Source organism: Rousettus aegyptiacus, unplaced genomic scaffold (genome assembly GCF_014176215.1).
Source record: "Rousettus aegyptiacus isolate mRouAeg1 unplaced genomic scaffold, mRouAeg1.p scaffold_m13_p_3, whole genome shotgun sequence".
Classification (NCBI taxonomy): Eukaryota; Metazoa; Chordata; class Mammalia; order Chiroptera; family Pteropodidae; genus Rousettus; species Rousettus aegyptiacus.
In genome coordinates this window covers 79,581,579-79,602,742 of record NW_023416306.1, presented here as the reverse complement: position 1 = coordinate 79,602,742, position 21,164 = coordinate 79,581,579, and the positions used below count along the sequence as shown (strand labels likewise).

The 21,164-nt window shown below is 41.5% G+C and overlaps 1 protein-coding gene across 1 annotated transcript in view; it reads right to left on the bottom strand.

Annotated features, from left to right (window-relative positions):
• The window catches only part of IPPK (inositol-pentakisphosphate 2-kinase), a 62,295-nt gene that overhangs the window by 10,929 nt on the left and 30,202 nt on the right, over positions 1 to 21,164 (bottom strand). The window contains exons 7-11 of the mRNA XM_036218312.1: positions 15,718 to 15,776; positions 15,149 to 15,221; positions 11,405 to 11,684; positions 10,081 to 10,231; positions 9,254 to 9,356 (exon numbers count right to left, since the gene is read on the bottom strand). Of these exons, the coding sequence (XP_036074205.1) occupies positions 9,254 to 9,356; positions 10,081 to 10,231; positions 11,405 to 11,684; positions 15,149 to 15,221; positions 15,718 to 15,776 (666 nt within the window). The remainder of the gene's footprint in view (positions 1 to 9,253; positions 9,357 to 10,080; positions 10,232 to 11,404; positions 11,685 to 15,148; positions 15,222 to 15,717; positions 15,777 to 21,164) is intronic.

Below are 21,164 nucleotides of genomic sequence, written 5' to 3'. Positions count from 1 at the left end.
CCCTGCCTGGGAAAGTTGTGAGTTCCATGCAGCCGGCAGTAGGGCCCAGTCATCAGGGAAGAAAGCAGACATGTGGTACAGCAGAGAAAGAACAGTTGATTTTTACCAGCCATGGTTGCAAAACCAAGGCTGAGCCGCAGTCCCCAAACCCCAACCCAGAGCGCCCCTCCCCCTAATACCCTCTAAGACCGAACACCATGGAGCTCCAAGGGAATCTAAGCACATGTTACCGAAACTGCTGCTAACACTGACAGGGACTGCGACTGAGGATAGCGAGCATGATTAAATATTGACAAGAAAATTAAAAGGCATTATTAAGGCTTTATATAAAGCAGGAATTCAAGAGGTTTAGACGCCACCTACTGGAAACCAAAAGAAAAGTGCTTCTTTGCAGCAGGCTAAAGAGAGACCTTTATATAATAAATCTTCTTTCTGGAAAAACAACAGAATACACTTCCACTAATGCCCAGGTGGAGAAATAGTCCATTAAACACCATGAACAACCAAAGTGACAAGTCATCTCTGAAAGAAAGAGACAAATCTCCAGAAAATAAGCTTACAGACATAGAAATACGTGACTTAAATGCAGAGAATTCAGGATAGTATTTCTGAAAAAACTTGGTGAATTCCGAAACGAGTCATATCAACAATTTCAGAAATTGAAAAAACTACTAGATGAGCAGGACAAGGAGATTGAAACCTTCAAAAAGAACAGAATACATCTTCTGGAGATAAAAAAAAAAAAAAAAAAAAAACTGTAAGAGTTGAAAATGAAAATAGCAAACTTGCCCAATAGAGTTGCCAAATGGATGGAAGAAAGTACATGTAAGACAGAAATCTAGAAATAAATCAGAAGAAAGAAGAGAGAAACAGAAGAATAAAAAGTAAAGAGAAATACAAGAACTATCTGGTAATATTGGGGGAGAAAAAATAAGAATAATGGGTATTATCAAAGACAAGGAAAAGAAACAAAGACTAGAAAGCATTATCTGACAAATAGTGGATGAGAATTTCCCAAATCTAAGGAATGAAATAGAGCTTGGAATTCAAGAAGTCAACGGAACACACAATTATCTCAATCCAAAGATACATTGCATTAAAATTATCAAAAATCAATGAAAAAGAATTCTCGGTCAGCCAAAGAGAAGAAAATGGTGACTTATAAAAGAAAACCCATTAGATTATCATCGGACTTCTCAGCACATACCTTGCAAGACAGAAAGGAGTGGAATCACATATTCAAAATATTAAGAGAAAGGAATTACCAGCTTAGAATAATGTATTCAGCTAAGCTCTCCTTTAGATAGAAAGGAGAAATTAAGACCTTTCCAGACAAACAAAATTGAGGGAGTTCTCCACTATAAGGCCTGCACGACCAGGAAATACTGAAAGGGGTCAGCTCGCCTAAAACAAAATGACAAAAAAAATTACATAAATAGGAGGATGGTGACTTATCAGGCAAATAAAAGCAGAGGGGTGCAACCTTTATTAATAATAAGACATTATAAGCTTAAATAATAGGAAAATTGATATAGCGAGATAGTAACGAACATTCAGCATACATAGGGAAAAAAATAAGACAACAATGACTGAAAAGGAGAGTATTCAAAGATACAAATTCGCAGAGGAATGGAGATAAGGCACACAAAGAAGAAAACGGACAACCGTATATAAATATATATAACATTCCTTTAAATATTGGTAATGGAAAGACTCAGAACTAACTATATAACGTAAAGATTCAGAACTGAACTATATAACATAAAACAAGAACAAGAAGCAAAGTCCACAAAAGCCAACCAAAATAAAGACGAAAAAAACAAAGACAAAGAACGCAAACACCGAGCTACCAGAAAGCAAAAGATAAAATGGTGATAAGATCTCACATTTCATTAATCACCCTAAATGTAAAAGGACTGAACTCACCAATAAAAAGGCACAGAGTTGCAGAATGGATCAAAAACAAAACAAAACAAAACAAAACAAAACAAAACAAAACAAAACACAATATGCTGCCTCCAGGAGACACATCTCAGGTCCAAAGACAAATATAGATTCAAAGTGAAAGGATGGAAAATGATATTTCAAGCAAATGGCATTTAGAGAAAAGTGGGAGTAGTAGTACTAATATTAGACGAAATAGACTTCAAAATAAATAAGGTAAAGAAAGATTGTGAGGGACACTTAATAGTGATAAAGGGAATCAGGCACCAAGAGGACGAAACATTTTTTAATATCTAGGTTCCCAATCAGGGAGCCCTGAAATATGAAAAGCTATTACTAACAGAACTAAAGAGAGAAACTAAAACACAGTCAATAGTAGGAGACCTAAATACGCCACTGTCACATATAGACATATCATCCAAACAGAAAATCAATAGGGAAATAACATCCTTAAATAACACATTAGACCAACTGGACATAATTGACATTTACAGAGCCTTCCATCACAAAACAGCTACTTATACTTTCTTCTCTAGTGCACATGGAACATTCTCAAGGATTGGCCACATACTAGGACACAGATATAGCGTCAACAAATACAAGAGGGCTGAAATCGTACCAACCATATTCTCTGATCATAATGCTTTAAAGCTGGAGATCAACTGTAAAAAGAAAGTGGGAAGAACCACAAATACATGGAGAATAAACAACATGCTACTGAAGAATAACTGGGTCAGAGAAGAAATAAAAAGAGAGATCAAGGGATACATAGAAATGAATGATAATGATAGTACAACATATCAAAACTTTTGGGACACAGCAAAATATTAGTGAACTGAACACAGCAACATATTAAAAAGATTATACACCACGATCAAGAGGGCTTCATCTCAAAGGCACAAGGATGGTTCAACATATGCAAATCGATTAATGTGATAAACCACATAAACAAATCATAGAATAAGAATCATATGATCATACCAATAGATACAGAAAAGCCTTTGACAAGATACAGCATCCATTTATGATCAGAACACTTAACGAAATCAGTATAGAAGGAAACTACCTTAACATAATAAAGGCCATGTACGACAGACCCTCAGCCAACATTATATTTAATGGTGAGAAACTAAAAACCTTCCCTCTAAGATGAGGAACAAAGCCAGGCTGTCTACTATTGCCACTGTTATTCAATATAACTTGGAGGTCCTAGCGAGTGCAATTGGACAAGAGAAAGATATAAAAAATATCCAAATAGGAAACAAAGAAGTCAAACTGTCACTATTTGCAGATGACATGATTCTCTATATAGAAAACCCCAAAGAATCCACAAGAACACTACTAGAAACAATAAGCAAATACAGTAAAGTCTCTGGATACAAAATCAACGTTCAAAAATCTATAGCGTTCCTATCTCTAATAATGAAGTGTCAGAAAATGAAGTGGAAAAAATAATTCCTTTGCAAATACAACAAAAAGAATAGAACACCCAGGAATAAATCTAACTAAACATGTCAAGGACCTGTATGATGACAACTACAAGACCCTATTAAAAGAAATCAAAGAAGATACAAGGAAGTGGAAAGATATTCCGTGTTCTTGGATTGGAAAAATCAACATCGTTAAAATGACCATGTTACCTAAAGGATTATACAGATTTAATGCAATCCCCTTCAAAATCCCACAGGCCTTCTTTAAAGAAATAGATCAAAAAATCATCAGATTTGTACAGAAGCACAAAAGACCCCGAATTGCCAAAGCCATCCTGAGAAAAAGGAATGAGGCTGGAGGCATCACTCTGCCCAACTTCAAATTATACCACAAAGCGACAGTAATCAAAACAGCATGCTACTGGCAGAAAAACAGACACACGGACCAGTGAAACAGAATTGAGAGTCCAGAATTAAACCCATGTTTATATGGGCAAATAATTTTCAACAAAAAAGCAAAAAACATACAGTGGAGAAAGGAAAGCCTCTTCAATAGATGGTGCTGAGAAAACTGGAAAGCCACCTGCGAAAGAATGAAACTAGACTATTTCTATCACCACACGCCAAAATTAACTCAAAATGAATTAAGGACCTGAATATAAGACCTGAAACCATAAAATGAATAGAAGAAAACGAACTAAACTCAAGGACCTTGGACTTAAAGGGGACTTTATGAATTTGACCTCAAAAGGAAGGGAAATAAAAGCTAAAAGTAAATGAATGGGACTACATCAAACTAAAAGGCTTCTGATCAGCAAAAGAAACCATCAACACGGAAAAGAGACAAACATCCAAATGGGAAAATATATTTGCAAGCAATGCCTCTGACAGCGCCTAATATCCGAAATATACAAAGAACTCATACAACTCAGTAACAGCAAAAAAACCAAACGATCCAATCAAACAATGGGCACAGGACCTGAACAGACACTTCTCGCTAGAGGACATATAAATGACCAACAAATATATGAAAAGATGTTCAACATCACTAGCTATTAGGGAATGCAAATCAAAACCACAATGAGATACCATCTCACACCTGTTAGAATAGCTATTATAAACAGGACAAGTAATAACAAATGTTGGAGGTGATGCGGAGAAAAAGGAACCTGACTCATACACTGCTGGTGGGACTGCAAATTGGTATAGCCACTATGGAACACTATGGAGGTTCTTCAAAAATCTCAGAATTGATCTACTATATGATCCAGCAATTCTTCTACTGGATATTTACCCTGAAGCCTTGAAAACCCATATCTATAAAGATATTTGCACATCAATGTTCATAGCAGCATTATTCACGGTGGCCAGGGCATGGAAGCAACTGAAGTGTCCTACAAAAGATGATTAGATAAAGAAGCTGTAGTACATATATACAATGGAATATTCTTCAGCCATAAGAAGAGATGAAATCCTGCCATTTGCAACAACATGGATGGACCCCGTGATAATCCTGCTAAGTGAAATAAGCCAGACAGAAAAAGTTAAAAATCACATGATATCACTTATATGTGGGATATAAACCTAAAAGCAACAAATGAACAGGACAAACAGAGACTCATGGAAGTGGACTACAGACTAGTGGTTACCAGAGAGTAGTAGGTGGTGAGGGAGGAGTTAGATGAGGTAAAGAGTGTCAAATATGTGTTGATAGAAAGAAATCTAACTATGGGAGGTTAACACACAGTGTAAATATAAATGCCTTACTGTTAAAGTGTATAGCCGAAACTTATTGGATTCCGTTAACCAATGTCACCATAAAAAAATAAATAAATTTTAAAAAATTAAAAACATTTTTACCTCAAAGAACATTATCAAAAAAGTAAAAAGACAACTGACAGATGGAAGAAAATACTTGCAAATCATATATCTGATAAGGGCCTACAATCTACAACATATAGAATTTTTAACAACAATAAGACAAATAGCATATTAAAAAGTAAGCAAAAGATCTGAAAAGTCTTCTCCAAAAATATAAAAATAGGCAGCCAGCACATGAAAAAATGTTTTTAGTCTTCAGAGAAATGCAAATCAAAACTACAATGAGATACCGCTTCATACCCACTATGATGGCTAAAATCAGAAGGACAGGTAAAAACATGGAAAAATTGGAACCATCGTACACGTGTGGTGGGAATGTAGGACCATTTGACCCAGCAATTTCACTCCTACATATGTGCCCATGAGAAGTAAAAATATATGTCTTGTATACAAATATTTATACCACCATTATTCACAGTAGTCAAGAAGTTGAAATAACCCAAATGTCCAACTGATGAATAAACAAAAGGTTATTCACCCATAAAAAGGAATAAAGTTTTGATATATGCTACAATATAGATGAACCTTGAAAACATTATGCTAAGTGAAAAAAGCCAGTCATAAAAGATCATATATTGAAAGATTCCATTTACATGTAATATCTGGAATAGGCAAATAGAGATAGAAAGAGATGAGTGGTTGCTTAGGGCTTAGGGATAAAGGAATGATAGCTAAAAGAGTATAGGACTCCTTGTTGAGTTGATTAAATGTTCTAAAACTATGGTAATAATCACACATGCCTGTGAATCTAGAAATAGCATTGAATTGTACACTTTAAGCAGGTAAATTGTATAGTATGTAAGTTATACCTCAATAAAGCTGTTATAAAAAAAAAAAGAGAAAAGAAGAAAGATCTTGGATGTTAGAATGTTGGATAAAGATATCGGCAAACATGCAACAGCTCTGAAGAAACATCTATATAAAATAATACTATAAATTATGATTTTAAAAAAGAATAACACAAATAGAATTGTGGACAATAACTACATGTGTACAAGAGATAATTGTAATTAAAGTATCCTAATACCTTATATGGTGTGTTTGTGTGGCCAGGCTTGTGTGATGGGGACAGGGTGGTTAGGTTATTAACTTTAGACTTTAAATATGCATGTTCAAATTGGAAGAAATAGAAACACTGTGTAACCTCCAAACTAATAGAGGGGGAAAAATGGAATATAAAAACTAACAAGCAAAAGTGAACAGAGGTCAGCAAACTACAGGCTGAGATCCAAATCCAGCCTGCCACTTGTTTTTGTGAATAAAGTTTTACTAGAACACAGCTGTGCTCTTTTATATTCGTCTATGGTTCTGAGTTACAATGGCAGAGTGGAGTCCCTGCAACAGAGACCAGTTGGCCTACAAAGTCTAAAGCATTTACTATCCAGCTCTTTATAAATAGAGTCTGCTTGATTCCTGCTACAGAATGCTACACAACAGACAGAAACCAAGAGTCACTCTGAGCTAAGTTTCCTGAGCCTGGAAATAAATACGATGTCCCCTCCACTTTCATTTCATCGGAGTGACATTAGATAAACAGTCTTCAAGACAGAACTTTAACAGTATGTGGCTGAGGAATGTTCTCAACCTGCTTCCCAGCTTATGCTTCACGACACCCCTGTTCTGATTCCAAACACCAGATATTAACTCCTTCAGACAAAAAGAAAGACACACCCTTATATTCCAACAGAGACCTTATGCCACATTATATTAAATGTAAGCTGGCAAACAATGTAAATAATATGGACAATCCTCTGAATGGTGAGAGAAAGAGAGACAGAGAGAGCGCACGCGCAAGCGAGCAAGCGCGTGCGCACACATGAGTGTTTGTGTAAGTGTGTGAAGTTCTGAAAAGACACATACTGTTAGCCGTGGCTATCTATTGCTTGGGGAGAAATACAGTCACATTTCATACAATATTCTCACTGCTTATTTAGAGTTAATTACAGGTTTGCATGCAGGTGTTACAAATAATGCAGGACTCCCGAGTGCCTTTTATCCAATCTCCCCCAATAGAACACTCCATGATCTTACACCGATCTCCTAAGGTTTACATGTACATGTGTGTGTGTGTGTGTGTGTGTGTGTGTTATTTTATCACATGTTCATACATCTACTGCCACAGTCAAGACACAGAGCAGTTCCATCACCACACTTGGCATCTACCTTTTTCCTTCTACCTCTTCCCCAACCCATGGCCACAACACAACTTTGTCACTTCGAGAATGACATCTAAACAGAATCATAGTGTGTAACCCTTTGGGATTGGTTTTCATCACTCAGCACAATTTCCTGGAGATTCAACCAGGGTTCTGTGTGTATCCAGAGTTCATTCCTTTTCATTGCTCAGCAGTGCTAGTTTGTACAATCTGTTGTAGGTCACCTGCTGACAGACACTTGGGTTGTGTCCAAGTTCTAGCTACTCTATTTAAGGCTGCTGTGAACACTCCTGCACAGGATTTTGGGCAAGGATAAGTTTTCCTTTCTCTGTGACAAGTGCCCAGGAGTGCTGGGTTACAGGCTACTTGCATGTTCAGTTTTGTATGAAGCTGTTATACTGTTTCCCAGAGTGGCTAGTGCCACTTTACATCCCCACCAGCAGTATCTGAGTGATCCAGTTTCTCTGCACCAGCAGTCAGTGTTCTCCCAATGTACTTATTCAGCCATTCTGATAGTTGTGTAATGGTTGTTTGAATCTCTTACAAGATTATGTTTACATATGAAGTTTAAAAAACTGAAATAAAATTAAAAAGTAATCCATTCTTATTTAGTAGAAATTTTTTAAAAAATATAAATTTATTTTAAAAAGTCCTATATTTCTGTTCTTCAAAAAGAGGCAAGCTATAATTTATTCCTAAATCAATGTACCCAAGTTCCAGACAACATAGGGCAGATAATGTCTCTTTATTGTGAAGCAAAGGCCCCACTTTTGGATCTCTCCCCACCTTGAAGACAGCTCTGCCTTCAGAAGGGAGGTCCTCAGTCCTTATCCTCGAAAACCCAACAGGTACAGAAGAGGGAGCAGCCAGCCTCGGCCAGAGACATCAGTGGGAACCACAGACATGTCATCAGTACCAGGACAGAGGAGCTGAGGGCTCCAGAGCAGCTGTCCATGTGCACACAGAGAAGGTTTTGTTCTTGCCTTTTGTCACCTTGCTCCCATAACAAAAGAGGTCCTTAATTGTTTTAGCATCTAGCAACACCTTTGGAAGCCCAGTGCAGCCTACAGATCCCTCCAAACAACATTTTAAATGCAGAAAATAAGACACAGAAGGTGAGCATATCAGATACCAAATTTTTAAAAGACAAACGTGTTACGTAGAACTACGTAACCAAACCTCAGGAGTGATAAATACAAAGTTGTCGTGAAAGAGCTGTAGCAACTATATGTGAAATGAAAGATCTGATTTCTTGCAGTGTAGTCAGGAGTTCTGCTAACCCTATTGTGGTTGTTGCCATATTCATAATGAAAGGAAATGCTAAATTTCAGTTAGAGGTTAGTAAAAGGTATAATTTTTTCTACCCAAGTTCATGGTGCCTCTTAATTCTTTCATTTGACAGAACCCAAAAGAACAGAACTGGAACTCTTCCCTAAGAGATTCTCCAAGCTGCCCCCTGGCCTGAGCTCTGGGGGAAGAAAGCCATTCCCTAGTCATGGGTGGGTGATCAGGCCCCCAGTGACGGCTGCGAGGAGACAGATGGTTGGCACCAGTCGGTTCTAAGGCTGCTGAGAAGGAAGCAGAGAGAGGTGCCCCTGGATTCTGGACCCCAGGATGGGGGTACAAAGAGTTCTGGGCCCGGGGGTGGACTGGAGCCAAGTGAACAAATCCTTACCCGGCCCAATCCATCTGGAGGGAACTTTAGCCATTTATTTTAATACTCAAGTTTTCTGTCTTAACCATCAGGGATGGGTAGTGGGAAACCTGTCTCAGGAAAACTCCGAGGTAGTGTTGTTAAGGGCCTAAGGAGCACACAGTGTGTTTCCAAAAAGGTCTACCCACCTTTGTCAGCGCAAAGGCCACTGTCCCATCATCCTCAGTGGAAAGATCAAGCAGCTTCTGGTAGAATGCTTCATCATAAGGCCCATCTATTTGCAATGTTTTTCTGAAGGAAAAGGCACAGAAAGCAAGATGACAAAGCTGACTGGAAATTGTTTCTTAAACTGCTAACAATTTAATAATCACGCATCTGGTATTAAAGAACATATAACTGATCCTCCTCTTCCTAATACTATATTTTGTCCCAGGGCATCAAAGTTTTAAAGAGAACTTGCAAGATCAGAACCCAGGGAGCTGAGGCTGAACAGGTTCTATTTATGACAAACAGCTTCCGGGTCAGAGATCCCAGTGAAGGTGCAGTGAGGAAGAAGGGAGTCCCAGCCCCTACCACATGCTGCAAGTGTGGACTCCAGCAACCCCCATCAGGAGGGCCAGGGGAGGAACTGTTGCACAGGAAGACCTCAGACAGGAAGCCAGGGCTTGGGCAAAAAGGCTGCTAGCTGTGGAGCAGCACTGCCCCCTGCAGGCTCGGCCCTGACTCACGACATAGAACTGCTTGATGCGGATTGTTACTTTCACAGGATGTGCTTTCTTTTCCAGAAATGCACCAGTGACCACAGTTCCTCCTGCAAGCAGCACTGAATCCCCTGACTGGGCCCAGCATCTAGGGGCAAGAAAGGAAGGTGGCTGGGGTGGGTCATCTTCCTGGAAGGTCTGTACTGTCTTTCTGTTGCGGTATCCCCTCTCCCCATTCTCCTCTTACCCTCAGGGCTACTTATGACCCCATATGGGCCTGGAAGGGGCAGGGGCACCACAGGCCCAAACCTCACCTCTGCTCAGGAAACTCCTCCAGGTACTGCTCAACTCGTCGGTACAGAGGGTAGAGACCTTCAATGTCCAGCAGATCCAACATCTGCACCTGGAGGGTTTTGTACAGAAGACAACCCTTCGGTAACCCCGAGCACTCCAGGCTGCTTTTTCCTACCAAGAACATCAGGGGAAAATGAGAGGCTTACTATCAAGAACTGAAGAAGTTGGTGGGCACAGGCTGCACCCTGTCTCATGGAGTGGCTGGGACTGTTGGCACATGCATGGTGTCAAGCACCAAAATAAAGGAGCAGATAACCCACATCTTGCTCTCTGCCTCTCTTGCCTCTCAGCATCTTTCAAGTTTATCACAACAGCGCAGATCTAAGTTTAGGGAGATAACCCTCAGTCTAAATAAGGCAAGGCACAAAATTGACAACGACCATGCCAACATTTCCAAATCTGCGAGACCATGTCTGTGGAGCCCAGAGCCATCACCCACACAGAAAGGTGGGTGGCCACATTGAGAACAGTGGCAATCCGTTATGCCTGGGCAGCTGCATGCAAAAACAACACCTAAAAGCCAAATGGGGGCAGAGCTGCCATCTTCCTACACCACAACCCTACGGCCTTCCTCATAGGGCTCTTAGCACAAAAACTGAAGACTCAGTTTTCCTAGTTGGCCCCCCAAAATAAGTTCCTGGCTGTGGCTCTGCATGCCACAGACTTGAGCATATTGTAGAGCTACCAGCAGATGACAAAAGGGCAAATGAGGAACCCATAAAGACTCATGACAAAAACCAGCAGGCCACCATCACTGAGTCACAACTGGCCACTGTGAGTCTGTGAGCAACATGGGCCTCTAGCAGGAGGTGCTCAGAGCCAGAGGCTCTGCATGCTGTGTTCACACCTATCTGCAAATTGCTGCCAGCTGGGGCCAGCCCCTATCTTGAAGGGCCTGGACTGTGGGACTCCAACTTCTGTGCCTCAGATCTCTGCATTTTAAAAAACAGGCCAAGAAAATGTACCCCCAGGGTTGCAAAGATGATGAACCAATGTAATATAGAGAAAGCACTCAGGAAACCACAGAGAATGCACAGACATGAGGGATGATGTTTTAGGAAAAACCCTACAACCTAAATATGTGCAATTATAAACAATTTATAAACCCAGATTGAAGATAAGAAAGGGAGTCTCCCCACCTGGGGCTGAGAAGCAGGAGGCTGGCTTTGGGGAACTCTGTAAGGGCCCTGGCTGCTCCTGCAGAAGCTCCATTAAGCCACCAGGACACATGCAGGTCTCACCCCAGGTTCTGCCCACTCACCCACCTGCCCCAACCCGGCCTACCTTGGTGACGCAGGCTCCTGCCGAAAGGGCTGGCTTCACAGACACATGGGCCCTGTGACCTGGGCCCTAGCCTTAGTGCACCCGCCCGGCCCTTGTCCGAGCCACTGAGCAGCACCCGAGTGATGACACGCACCAGCTCTCGGATCACGGCCCTCGTGCAGTGAGGCCCGCTGGCCAGGCCATTGGATGGGAAGAAAAAGGGCTTCAGGTGATGCGCCAGCTCACTCCAGTCAGCCGCGGGGCTGCGGGCATCTTTGCAGCCATAAATCAACTCCCCGTTCTTCAGAAGGGAAAAGGAACAGGGAAGTGTCACTTCTAACAAGTGGATAGGGAAGTATCTCTGTCTCCACCCCACTGGGCAGGCAAAGGGACCTAACATCATATATGTGTCCTATCTGGAGTCCCTGCACACTGTAGGCCTGTGAGAAAACCCACCCTCATGCACCCTGAGACAAGTCCCACTAGAACATGAAAAAGAAGAAAACCTCAAAAACTGAAGATCAGAGTCCTGGCCTGGAATACAAACCCTCAGACCAGAATGCAGCACTCTGGCAGCAAACCCAGCCCAAAGCTCATACTCCCACAGACCCCAACCAGTTACTCAAGAGGCTGTGTGACATTCATGCTCCTGAAAGACATGTGGTGTCAGTTGAAGCTGAGCAGGGAAACTTCTCAGTCGGTGTGGAGGTCTGTGGGTGACCAGCCCTCTAGAGGGCTTCTGTCCCCTGTGACAAGTTGGGCCAAGCACCCACCAGCAACACTAATATGGAAATCTTCATCTTTGAGGCCATCCTGCCTTCTAAGACCAAGTTCAGCAAAGGAACTCCTTACAGCACCAATGTTCCCAGGCCCGAAGGCAGGGACACCCAGTGGGCCCAACACTATGACTTGGGGTGGGGGGTCATTTTGTCTGATAAAAAACCCTTAAGAGAACCCTGGTCCCCACCACCCTGAGCAGCAGCCAACACTGGGGAAGTGGCAAACCCCTTACCCCTAGTTTCTCCATCTGTAAGATGGGGTGGTCAGCTGCTCAGCACAGACCTCAATGGCCCCATCCCATGATACACTTGTAGTCCTCTCCACACTGGAGGTTTGGTCTGTGTGACCAACAGAATTTGGGCAGAACGACAGCACATTCTTGGAAAGATTAAGTTACAAAAGATGCCATGGCTTTCACCTTGGTGGCTCTCTTCTCAGATCACAGCAGCCATGTTGAGTAGCCCTGTGGAGCCCCTTGTGGCCATAAAAGAAGACCTCCTGCCCAGGCTGGGGTGAGAGTGCTACCCTGGGAGCAGAGACTCTGGCCCAAGCCCAGCCTTCAGATGGGAGGCAGCCTCTAAAGAGACCCTGAGTCAGAATCAACTAAATACTTGGAACTTCACAATGACAGGAGGCATGGGCTTCATTGGAAGTAACAGCACCTGAGAAAATGTACTGCATTGCTCAATTCCTGGCCACAGAAACTGAGAGAGTTAAGTGGCTATGATGCAGCAGTAGATAACATTGATGAGGACGATCCTTGCTCTGCTGCCAGGTGGCAGATGGGAGTCAATTCAATCCAATTAGAAGTGTGGACAGGGCAGTCCTCACTTGGCAAGGTCCTGGGATCCAGAAGCATGATGCCTCCCCCAGGAGAGCCCTCTGGCAGTGAGAGCTAACCATATAGGTGTCCAGGGTGATGGGGACACAGCTTAGGCCACTGCTAGGCACAGGACCAGGGGAAATCATTAAGAGACACTGACCCTTGAGATGGGCCATACAGTGGGAGGAGGGTGTGCCAGGCAAAGGGAAGGCAGGAGCTCCCAGGAGGAAAGCAGGCAAATAAGAAGTGGTGAGCCAAAACCAGGCACCATGGGCTGCAGCTAGGAGGTGGGCCACAATTCAGCCCATAGTCTAGTGCAGTTTGGCTCACTGTGAAGTTGGTCCTTCCTCCCAGCCCATGAGTGGTTGAGTAACCCCTAGAAGTGGAAGGCCTCTTTTCCCCAGTGTCTGGTATCTGGATAGATGGGAGTTTTACAAATACAGTGGCTCAAGGACCTCATATGACATTTGGTAAAGAACCACCATCCCAGGCTCAATGACTACCCCATGTGTTCCCCTAGCAAGTCTCACAAGTGACCAGTGCTGGCATAGACAGAGGTACAGCCATGGAGACTGTGAACAACACTTGGACACAGAGTATGATGACAGCACTGACCACGACCCAGGAAATTTCTCCACACCTGGAACTTCACAATGGAAGACATGAGCTTCAGAACCAGAATTGGCTCGTTAGAAGTGATGGCACTTGCAAAAATGTACTGAATTCTCCAGGAGTTATTTTAAAAAACTATTCTGTGTCCTTTCTCTTTATCCATCTCTTTGGAAACTATTATCTCACCCTCTGGATTGTTTTCCATGCTGATTTCAACATAAGCGGCAGACAGCCAGACTCAGGCCCCAAGCCTAGGACAGGGCGTCCATCCAGGGGCCAGACCAGACCTACCACTCAGCTTAAGTGTGGGCTCAACAAGCTAGCCCAGGGACAGTCAAAAAATGGTCCACTTGGAACAAAATGCAAGCCTTACTCTAGGTTTCAAATTAATCTCCAGATGAAAGGAAATTTATCTTTAGAATTTAAACATAAAATTCATGAAGTCTTTATATGAATTAAAAATATAAACTTACTTTAAAATATGTCCTCGCTTTCTAGATTTGGGAAGGCGGAGGCAGATGTGGTAAAGTCAATTCACTCTGACCAGACTTCTAAGCCAGATGAGGGAAAGCGATCAAGAATAGGCTCCCCAGCACCTCCTTTCCCCCACACCACGCTCCCTCCTGAGGGCCGTGTGTAGAACAGCGCTATCCACTCAGTGCAGAACACATAGGGCACAAGGCTGTCCAGATCGAACAGCCCTGCTTTTCTACACAGAACTGATGGCTACAAGCCTAGAGCCTGTCACAAACTCTCACTTGATATCACAGTTAATTAGGACATAAATGAGACTGAGGACAGAGTCAGTGGTAAGGAGCAAAACAGATGATAAGGGGGAACCCAGGGGACACATTTCTAACACAGGCCACAACTAGCTCTCCTCCAGATCTGGGCCAGCCTTGTTCTAGATCTGGGCCAGCCTTGTTCCCCTCTCCCTGCACCCCGTCCAATGCCCTGACTTCTGCTAGCACCAGGCCAGCCAACTACAAGGCTTCAGTGAGCCCGGGTCAGGGCAGCAGCCTATGGCAGATGGTAAATGTTCCATATGCAGAACCTTCCCTTGAACAGCCAAAACACAGGACAATCAGAGTTGCAGGACTTGGAGAATTCACTAATTGACAAGGGGGTACGCAAATTACAAGTTCCCTAAGTTAACCAGGAATAAACATATAGGTGCGGCTACCCTCCAGGTTGTGCCACTCTAGTTCCTGCTCCTACCTCAACCACGCAGCCCTCAGAGATGCACAGAACCATGTCAGGGCTATCCTCATCCAAGGCCAAGATCAGCATCTGGATGTCAAAGGAGCCTAATGCTACCCAGCGGTCAAGGAGTCGATATCACATTCCCAAGGGATCATAGGATGTTATGCCCATGGAACAGGCCTTGGAAAAGTGATCCAAAAGACTGTGCTAAGGCAAACCCAGCCCAGATGCCCTCATATGTAAGCTGACAGAGACCCATCAGGGACCAGAATGCCAGTTCACCTGGTTCAGGCCAGGCACCCACTGGTTCCATCTCAAAAGGACCATAAAATAGAAGCAACTCTTACCTTAAATATCTTTAAGTTGTTCTGTGCCTCCCGCAACAAGCTTTTCAAGGCAAAGTACATTCTCTGTTTATTTCTAAAAGGAAGAATTACCGATAGAATTACAAGGAGTCTTTGCATTCACCTGCCTATATGTCTCAGGAGATGTGGTTCAGGGGATATGCCTGGGAGTGGCTACTTCAGGTGTCCGAGCTTTGCAGGTTAAGGAGCCACATTCTCCCCAACACTCCTCACAGAGGCACCCCCATCATTGCCTCTAATCCCCATCCTGCTCTCAGCTCCTTCCTTGTGGCAACATCTCCCCAGCTGCTGGCTCCCACAGGTAGCTTGCAGGAACCTATGGAGGGAACCCCGATCCCAGGGAAGAAACTAAGCCCTGCCCAGGGTCCTGGCTATACTCAGGCCAGTAGCCCCACCTCACAGAATGCCAGCTCTATCCTCATACCTGTACCATCCCCACTCACAGCACTCCCCACAGAAGGACCTCCCATGGCCCCCACCTCACAGAACACACCACCATCCCCACTTCCAAGAAAGGTGGCACTGGGGACAAAGTAGAGGTGTTCTCTTACCCTGAGTAGAGATCAAGTGGACAGTATTTACTTATCTGTTTCCACTTCCCAGTTGCCACCTGTTAAGAAACCACACATTGTGTCAAGTTATTGGATTGGGGGCAACACTGGGCTAACTTTAACATAGAACAGCTGAAGTGACTAAGATGACGAAGGTCCCAGCAGACGCCACCACCTTTGGGTGCACATCACTAGCTGGGGTGGTCTTGACTCTAAACCAGGAAACCTTGGCTCTCCTTTGAAGCCTCATGTGGCTGCCAGCCCAGCTTTCTATGTGAGCAGAGAAGCAACGACAACCACCTTTTCAAATGACATGGCTAAACTTTGGTAAACAGATGAACAAGTCTTTAAAATTATAATATCCAGGAAAGGAAGGGTGTGGCTAATAAGTAATTTCATGTTGTCAATGAAAACTGGCACAATCTTTTGAAAGGCAACTTGCTGGTTCCCACCAAAACTTAAAATGTGGGTGTCTCTTGACTCAGCAAATCTAAGGAATACGAGGTCAAAAATGTTTACTGCCACCTAACTGTAATAGCAAGACCTGGAAACAACTAAGTAAACATAGTACATCTGCTCTCATGGTCCAGGACACAGCAGGCCACATGTGGAATGTAGGAAGAGATAAATGATATGCAGCCACTAACAGAAAGGCGGAGGTAAAAATCATCAAGAAAAAAGTAACTGGCAAACAAAGCATATGATGTCACTTTTGCTAAAAATAAATAGATGGTAGATGATAGATAGATAGATAGAGAGATAGGCAGGCAGCTAGGTAGGTACATAGATAGATTAGATAGATATACAGATAGAAACAATAGTGCATCTATATATGCATATATCCAAATATGTAATGAAAAAGCCTTGAAGGATACATAGTGCATCTATATATGCATATATCCAAATATGTAATGAAAAAGCCTTGAAGGATACATTATTTAAGTGAAAAAGTAATTAGCAGAACAATTATTTGCTTTAGAAATGTGTGTATGTACACACATTGCATATTTTGATATATGCATGGATAGATGCACATGCAAGCGCACATTAGAATATGTGTAGAGACAGGCATCACTTCATTTCCATTTGAATAACATGCATATTTTTGCTGACACAGGAAGAAGTCTGGAAGGATGTGCAAAATGACAACATGAGTTACCTCTGGGAAGGCAGGTGACTTAATTTACAGAATTCTGTATTTTATCCGTTAAACAAGAAGGTATTGTTTCATAATTAAACACAGTTCTTAAAAATCCACCATATAAATTGAAAATGAATGGTGACAATGAAAACTATCTCCTAGAAGGAATGGCTCATATACTTTCTTTTCGCTAAAGGCCTAGAGAGTTATAAAACCAAGAAAAGATGGAGTGAGTCAGCAAAAATGGTGGAGTAAAGACCTCTGGAAAATTCTTTCCTCCATACAGGCAATGAGAAAACTGGCAAAAACTGTCAAAATCAAAATTTTCATAACTCTGAAAATTAACCAAAGGTTTGCAACAATCTAGGGAGTATTTATTCAGAAAATGGCCAAATTTAAGTAAGAATGGTGAGCTTCGTGGCACTTTTAATATCCTTTTCCCACCTCCTCTCTCTCTTGTTCCAAAGGAACCCTGAAACCAACGGCCCTATCATGCTGAAAACAGATGCTTGGCAGCCTCCAGAAAGTGCTGAACAAGACGGGAGCTTCTCCAAAGCTTCAGTCCTAAAGAATGATCAATATTTGACCAGTTTCTTGGTTTCTTGTCTTCAGTCTCAGAGCTTACCAGGTATAAGAGGGGCATTTCACCCCAGGGAATTTATAAAAAATACTATTTAACTTCATGACTTCCTGAGATAATGTATAACAGTTGTGGCAAACAACAGGCTAAACTGAAAGCTAAAAAGAAAAAGCTGAGGAGTTATGACATACACAGGGCTTTGAAAAACTCCAGCCTATCTTGGATACCATGCGCAACCTCCAGAAAGACCAGGAAAAACCCTCAAACCTGCTAATCTGAGGCTTTGTACAAGTGAAGGCTAAGGCAGAGTTGCCAACTGTACCACTGATGGTTGATGGCAGGCCTCAGCACACACACAGAGTCCCCTGACAAAGACTAAGAGACTTACTGTTTCCAGGCATTTAAGAAAATCTCTGTCAAACCATTAGCTGCTTACTAAACTAACTGAGATTAACAATTAACATTGACAAATAACAATTATAACAAGCAGCAACAACAAATCCTAGAGAGGAGTAGAATCTGATTTCCAGAGTGGCTACACTATATTACTTAAGGTACCCATTTTCAACAAATCATTACATTATAGGCAAAAAAGCCCAAGGAAGTATGATCCATACTTGGAGAAAAAAGGCAATCAATAGGCTGTCCCTGAAGAAGCTCAGACACTAGACTTACTAAATAAAGATTTTAAATCAACTACTTTAAATATGCTTAAAGCTAAAGGAAACCAAGGATAAAGACCTAAGGGAAACAAGGGAATAATGTCTGTACAAGAGAATTCAATCAAGATAGAATTTGTAAAAAAGAACCAAACAGAAATTTTGTAGTTGAAAGTACAATAACTAAAATGAAAAAGTCACTAGATGGACTTAACAACAGATCTGAGTAGGCAGAAGAAACAATCAAATTTTAAGATAAAATCCAAGAGATGCACACCTAGACACATCATTAAAACAAAAAAAACTGTCTAAAGACTGGTAACAAAAGACTGAATCAATAATCAAAAATCTTCCAACAAAGGAAATTTCAGGACCAGATGTTTTACTAGTGAATTCTTCCAAATGTTTATAGAAGAATCAACATCAATACTCAAACTCTTCCAAAAAACTGAAAAGTGGAGAGAAGCAAAACACTCCCTAACACATTCTATAAAGCTAGGTGTAACACAAATGGACAAAAACATTTCTTTAAAAAAAAAAAAAAATCCTACAGTCCAATATTCCTTAAGAAAAATCCTCAACAAAAAATAACAAACCAGAGTGACATCAGAAGCATGGAGTGAGAGATGTCCCCAGATCTCTCCCTTTGAAATGACAATAAGCTGAACGTCTAAAACTCAACAACAAAAAACAACCAATGAGCACACAATCATGTCTCAGTGAGGGATCTGCGAATAAGAGCTACCATAGGTCAGAAGCGCAGGAGTCAGGCAGTAGACTGGGAAAAACAAAGAAGCTGCCTCTCGCAGCCAAAGCTCCCGGCAGGAGGAGCTGGAAGAGAGAAGGTGTGGGGGGTTCCCTGAACAGCCCTGCCTGAGAAAGCTGCGAGCTCTATGCAGCGGCAGTGACTAGGGATCGGGGCAGAAAGCAAAACAAACGGGGGACAGCAGAGAAGCAACAGCTAGTTATTACCAGTCACAGTTACAAAACCCAAGGTTGAGCCACAACCACCATTCTCCAAACCAGAGGGAACCTCCACGGATAACCTCCAAGATGGAACACCACAGAGCCCCAGGGGAATCTGAGCAAACACAACCAGAAACTGTCACTAACACTGACAGAGACTGCGACTGAGAGTAGCAATCGTAATTGAGTATTTATAAGAAAAAAAGGCATTATTAAGATTTTACATAAAACAGAGATCCAAGAGGCTTAGGCACCACCAACTGGAAACCAAAAAAAAAAAAAAAATACTTTCTTAACAACAAGCTAAAGAGAGGCCTTTATATAATAAATTTCCTTTCTGGAAAAAAAAATAGAAGAAAAAGGCAGAATACACTTCAGAATACACTTCCACTAATGCCCAGGTGAAAAAATAGTCCATTAAACATCATAAACAACCAAGGTGACAAGGCAATTCAGAAGGAAGGAGAAAAATCCCAAGAAAATGAGCTTAAAGACATAGAAAGATGCAACTTAAATGAAAGAGAATTCAGGATGGTACGTCTGAAAAAACTCAACGAAATTCAAAATAATTCATATCGACGATTCCAGGAATTGAAAAAGTAACTAAATGAGCACAATGAGTTTATTAGCGAGGAGACTGAAATCCTCAAAAATAACTAAATGGAACTTCTAGAGATGAAGAACACACTGAAAGAGCTGAAAAATGAAATATCAAGCTTGGAAAATAGAGTCAACCAAATGAAGGAAAGGATCAGCAATACTGAAGACATAACCATAAATAAATCAGAAAGAAGAAGAGAGAAACTGAAGAATAAAAAATAATGAAAGAGAAATACAATAGCTGATAGTGTCATGAAAAGAAACATAAGAAAAATGGGCATTCTCTAAGGGGAGGAAAAGGAGCAGGGGTTAGAAAGCATTTTCAGACAAATAGTTGATGAGAATTTCCCAAATCTAAGGAATGAAATAGAGCTTGGAATTCAAGAAGTCAACAGAACACCCAATTATCTCAATCCAAAAAAGCCTTACCAGGACACATTGTATTAAAATGATCAAAAATCAACGAGAAAGACAGAATTCTCAGGGCAGCCAGGGAAGAGAAGATGGAAACTTGTAAAGGAAAACCCATTAGATTATCTTTGGACTTCTTAACACAAACCTTACAAGCCAGAAAGGAATGGAACCAAATATTTAAACTATTAAGCGAAAGGAACTACCAGCCTAGAATCATGTATCCAGCTGAGCTCTCCTTTAGATATGAAGGAGAAATTAAGACCTTTCCAGACATACAAAAATTGAGGGAATTCTCCACTATGAGGCCTGCACTACAGAAAATGCTGTATCGGCTCATCTAAAACAAAATAAGAAAACAAAACAAAAATACATAATTAGGAGTAAGGTGACTGTCAGGCAAATAGAAACAGAGGAGGGCAATCCTTGCTAAGAACACAGCTTTATAAACTTAAATAATAAGAAGAGAATTGCTATAGCAAGATAGTAATGAACATTTAGTATCCATACGGACAAACTGAGATAACAATGACTGAAAAGGGGAGGATTCAAAGATCCAAATTTGCAAAGGGAAAAGAAGATAAGGCACACGCAGAAGAAATGGACAACTGTATATATGTAACTATCTCTTTTATATTTATGGTGGTAACCACACACCAAAGATTCAGAACATAAAACAAGAAGAACCAGAGGCAAAACTCACAAAAGCCAACCAAAATAAAGAAAATAGAAGTCCAAGGACAAGGAAGCACTGGAAACACCAAGCTACCATAAAGCAAAAGATAAAGTGTCTATAAGAAGACTTCATATTTTAATAGTCACCCTAAATGTAAATGGACCGAACTCACCAATAAAAAGGCACAGAGTTGCAGAATGGATCAAAACACAATACCCAACCATATGCTGCCTCCAGGAGATACATCTCAGCTCCACAGACAAATATAGAGTCAAAGTGAAAGGGTGGAAAATGATATTTCAAGCAAATGGCATTCAGAGAAAAGTGGGAGTAGTGGTACTGATATTGGACGAAATAGACTTCAAAATAAAAAATGTAAAGAAAGATACGTAGGGACGCTTTATAATGATAAAG